The 3,759-nt window shown below is 29.2% G+C and overlaps 1 protein-coding gene across 1 annotated transcript; it reads left to right on the top strand.

Moving 5' to 3' along the window:
* Nucleotides 1-2,142: 2,142 nt before the first annotated feature.
* On the top strand, nt 2,143-3,553 carry LOC120116717. The gene is made up of 4 exons (XM_039137124.1): nt 2,143-2,409; nt 2,604-2,671; nt 2,956-3,008; nt 3,114-3,553. The coding sequence occupies exons 1-4, from the start codon at nt 2,158-2,160 to the stop codon at nt 3,536-3,538; spliced, it is 798 nt and encodes a 265-aa protein (XP_038993055.1). The 5' UTR covers nt 2,143-2,157; the 3' UTR covers nt 3,539-3,553.
* Nucleotides 3,554-3,759: the final 206 nt, after the last annotated feature.

The following is a 3,759-nucleotide window of genomic DNA, read 5'->3' as shown; positions in this document are numbered from 1 at the left end:
CTTCTTTCAGTCATGCTTCAAATTACTTTTAGATTTAGCCACTTAATTCATCACGAATTTTGGTAAAAAAAATACCCCTTAAATAAAGATAAATACCAGTAATCACTTGCCCATTGAATCATATATAAACTTGAGTAATTGTGTAGCTTTTATAATAGATTATAAAATGATAGTTCAACATATAAAACATTAACATGTTTAAAATTCTGTAAAATTAACAATTTAATTAATATATTGTTTAGTACTTAATCAAATAAATAAATAAATATATTACTTAATAGAAATATTATTTTAAACAACAATAACGACTTTAATTTTTGGAAATTGAATTAAAATTGAAGTTTTGTGTATATAATTGTAAAAAAAATCAAAATTTATGTACTATATTTCATATTTATTGAACTTCTATGTGCAATTTAGAAATTTATTCTGCACAAATCGAGTGATCTTAGTGATAAAGAAATTATTATTATTCCTAATGTCAGTAGTGTGAACGTTACTACAAATAATTTAGAGTTATCTTTGAATAAATATTGTTTTGTACTTATCCCATATTAATAAAAAAAATTGATATTTATTTCATAATATTTTGTTTATTTTGAAGATGTATTATTTTTTTTTTGATTTTTTTCTCATCCTTCTAATTATAAATTTAAACTCGTGTTAAATCGTCTCTATGCTATGATAAGTCATTTTAATACTATGTAATAGTTAAGTTGATTAATTAACCAAACAAGGTGAAAATATAATTATAAGGTAAAAATAAGATAAACATGATATTTTTATTAATAATTGTAAAATCCATGAATGAAATTGGTATTTTTCGAAGGCTAAATTAATTTATTTAAAAAATAAAAATAACAATACTGATTTAAGTTTATTTCAAGGATAAAGTGACCCCCGGAGTCTTAGTATTATTTATAAGGGTACTCTTATGATATATTTTTAAAAATAGATTTTAAAATTTTGATTTGAATTTTATTTATTACGTAAATTAATAAAATTAAAATGTATACATAATTTAGATTTAATATAATATATAGTTTGAAAGTATAAAAATTCAGAAATATATTAAGAATTTCAAAATCACTATTATCGTATTTTCGGAGCAAAAAATTATCCTTCCAATTAGTTAGTCAGCCATTACCTCTTGACAATATTATCGACAAATCAAAAAGATCTAACAAGACTCAAATCTTTTGATTAATAATATCTGTCACCCTATGAATAAAAATCATAATTATATGTTTGATATCAACACACACAATGAATCAATGTATAAATCCCTACGATAAAAACGAAAGAGATATGTCTCTAAAACATTCGAGTTCGTTCTTCTAGAGAATCCTTCTTCACCTCTTTATCGTGAAAATCATTAGTTAACAGTTGTTAAACGACCAATTATAACTATCTATCTAAACCAAAAAATAAGTCGTCAACGATCAATTTAATCCATCTAGTCGATAATTACTATATACACATCTAACAAATATAAGTATACCAGGAATAATCATCAACATTATAATTCTAAGTATTTTATTATTCAATTAATACTGTATCTAAAAATATAATTTTCCAAATGATGCCGCAGGGTTCATTAAATTTGTATATAAATTCATTATCATTTAATCTATAATTATTTGTTGAATTAAATTTTATAACTATATATTATATTATTATAATATACACCAATAACAATTTTTTCACAAATAAAATTATAATAATTATAGTTATTTCATTTTAAATTTTAAATTTATTACAAAAAATAATAATTCTACCATTGTTTATCCGTGATTCCTTAACCGCCTACCTTTTAAACCGGTCACAGCCACGTGCATTTCACATTCACTCTTATCCGTGACTGAATTGCAACAAATAAAAAGTTAAAGACATATATTAAAAGGAAAGTAGATACTATTATATTACATTTTCTTTAGTTTCTGTTTGTTATTTATAAAAAGTAATCAATTAATTAATTTATTGGTCTTTATTATTGTAGTGGTTGCTGTTGTAGTATTTGGGTTTTGCACTTTCTTTTTTCCTTCTCTCATTTCTTTCTTCTAAAAAAAATCAATTTCTTTCTCTGGTTTTTCTTGATTTTTCTCGTTGGGTTTCTTCAAAATTTTCTCAAAGGAAATTATATATATTGTATCGGATATGAGGATCAGAAAAAGAGCGGTTCAACAACCCTTCTCTTCGCTTTCACCTCTTTCATCAGATCCCAACATTAACCGGTCTCCGGTGGTGCAACACCCTCCACGGAGGCAGTCTCCTCCTCCGTCTGATCATCCAAACTACCCGATCCGACGGAAGCAACCGACACAGGACCGTGCTTCATACATTTTCCCTGAAACAACAACAATAAAAGCAAGACATGGAAAAGAGCTGAAGAAGAAAGAAGACGACTTGGTTAGTTCAATGATTCAGAGATTATTTGGTGATTTTTCTATCATAGTTTCAAGGTAGTTAAAAAGAGTGTACTTTTTTTTTTATGTAATAAAAATGACATCTCGTCTGAAAATTTTGATTTGCACCCACGAAAGCTTCATATATTAGGTAAAAATAAATATAAATTTATCCTTTGTATTTGGTTCTTCTTGTAGGTTTTGAAGCAAGGAGTAGAGGAGGAGAAGGGAGAAAATGGGGAGGAGAAGAGTAATTATACTACCAGGTAAGAAAGCCAGCCAATGTTCTTTTTCTTACTTCATCGACTCTTGTAGTAAAAAACTGAAAAAGGTTAAAAAGAAAGTTCTCAATAGGTTAAATATTCTACAAAGTGCAAATACTGTTTTTTTTATTAGGTTATTTTTATACCAACTTTGGCTATCCACCATATAACTTCCCATCTAATCTTATTCTTAACTCTCTTCTTTTTCTTTCTATGTGGTGCACATTGGCATGGTCCCCATTTCGACCAATATCTGGCTATGGATTTTCTGGATTTGTATTTTATAGGAAGAAAAGTATTCTTGGTGAAGGACTAGGAACCGAGTCTCTATTCCATCAAGGTAAGAAAATATATTATCCGCGAAATCAAATCAAATTGTAATATGTTCATATAGTGTTGATTATTGGAGGGTGTTGCACTTGCACTTGTTCTTTTATGGGTGTAGGAGACAAGGCATTTCCATTGAAGAAGAGAGGGAGACCCGAAAGAAGAATGCAGAAAGATAACGATAATTACAATGATAATGATAATAAGAGTGGGAAAAAGAGAGGTCGAAGCGGTGCGTTAATGGAAGGTTCGAGGTGCAGTCGAGTTAATGGAAGGGGATGGCGGTGCTGCCAACAAACACTCGTCGGATACTCGCTCTGCGAGCACCATTTGGGGAAAGGGAGGCTGAGGAGTATTACCAGTGTTAAAAGCCGATCGAATGATAATAATGCAGCGAAGAAGGAAGATCTGAAGCCGCCATTGTCGAAACAAGGAAGTGATGAGAAGCCATTGATGAAGTTGGGGATGGTTAAAGCTCGATCGATGAGCTGTCTGCTAGGACAAAACGACGATGGAACTGCAGTTCATGATCGTTATAATTAAAACTGTTTTAAGAGTTTCGTTTTTTTTCTTTTAATGTTTGAGAGTCTTGACATAGCGATGCTTTTTGTTGATTAAGTTTTGTTTTTTAGTGATGCTATGGGATGATGGGATTAATGTTAATTGAAATTGGATGGAATAATTTTCCAGTTGATTAGATGATTAAGTGGAAAATACGTCTATGTGGGGAGCCCCCCACCCGAGACTAAGCTTACATAATTACT

This window comes from Hibiscus syriacus, unplaced genomic scaffold (assembly GCF_006381635.1).
Source record: "Hibiscus syriacus cultivar Baekdansim isolate YM2019G1 unplaced genomic scaffold, ASM638163v2 tig00110303_pilon, whole genome shotgun sequence".
Classification (NCBI taxonomy): domain Eukaryota; kingdom Viridiplantae; phylum Streptophyta; class Magnoliopsida; order Malvales; family Malvaceae; genus Hibiscus; species Hibiscus syriacus.
The sequence above is the reverse complement of the archived record's forward strand: the minus strand, read 5'-3'. Positions and strand labels throughout refer to the sequence as shown.

Excerpts from the sequence above, each read along its gene's own strand:
- LOC120116717 (XM_039137124.1), top strand. The coding sequence starts at position 2,158 with ATGAGGATCAGAAAAAGAGCGGTTCAACAACCCTTCTCTTCGCTTTCA. Across the intron at positions 2,410-2,603 it reads AGAAGAAAGAAGACGACTTG|GTTTTGAAGCAAGGAGTAGA; the intron begins GTTAGTTCAATG and ends TTCTTCTTGTAG. Across the intron at positions 3,009-3,113 it reads CGAGTCTCTATTCCATCAAG|GAGACAAGGCATTTCCATTG; the intron begins GTAAGAAAATAT and ends TTATGGGTGTAG.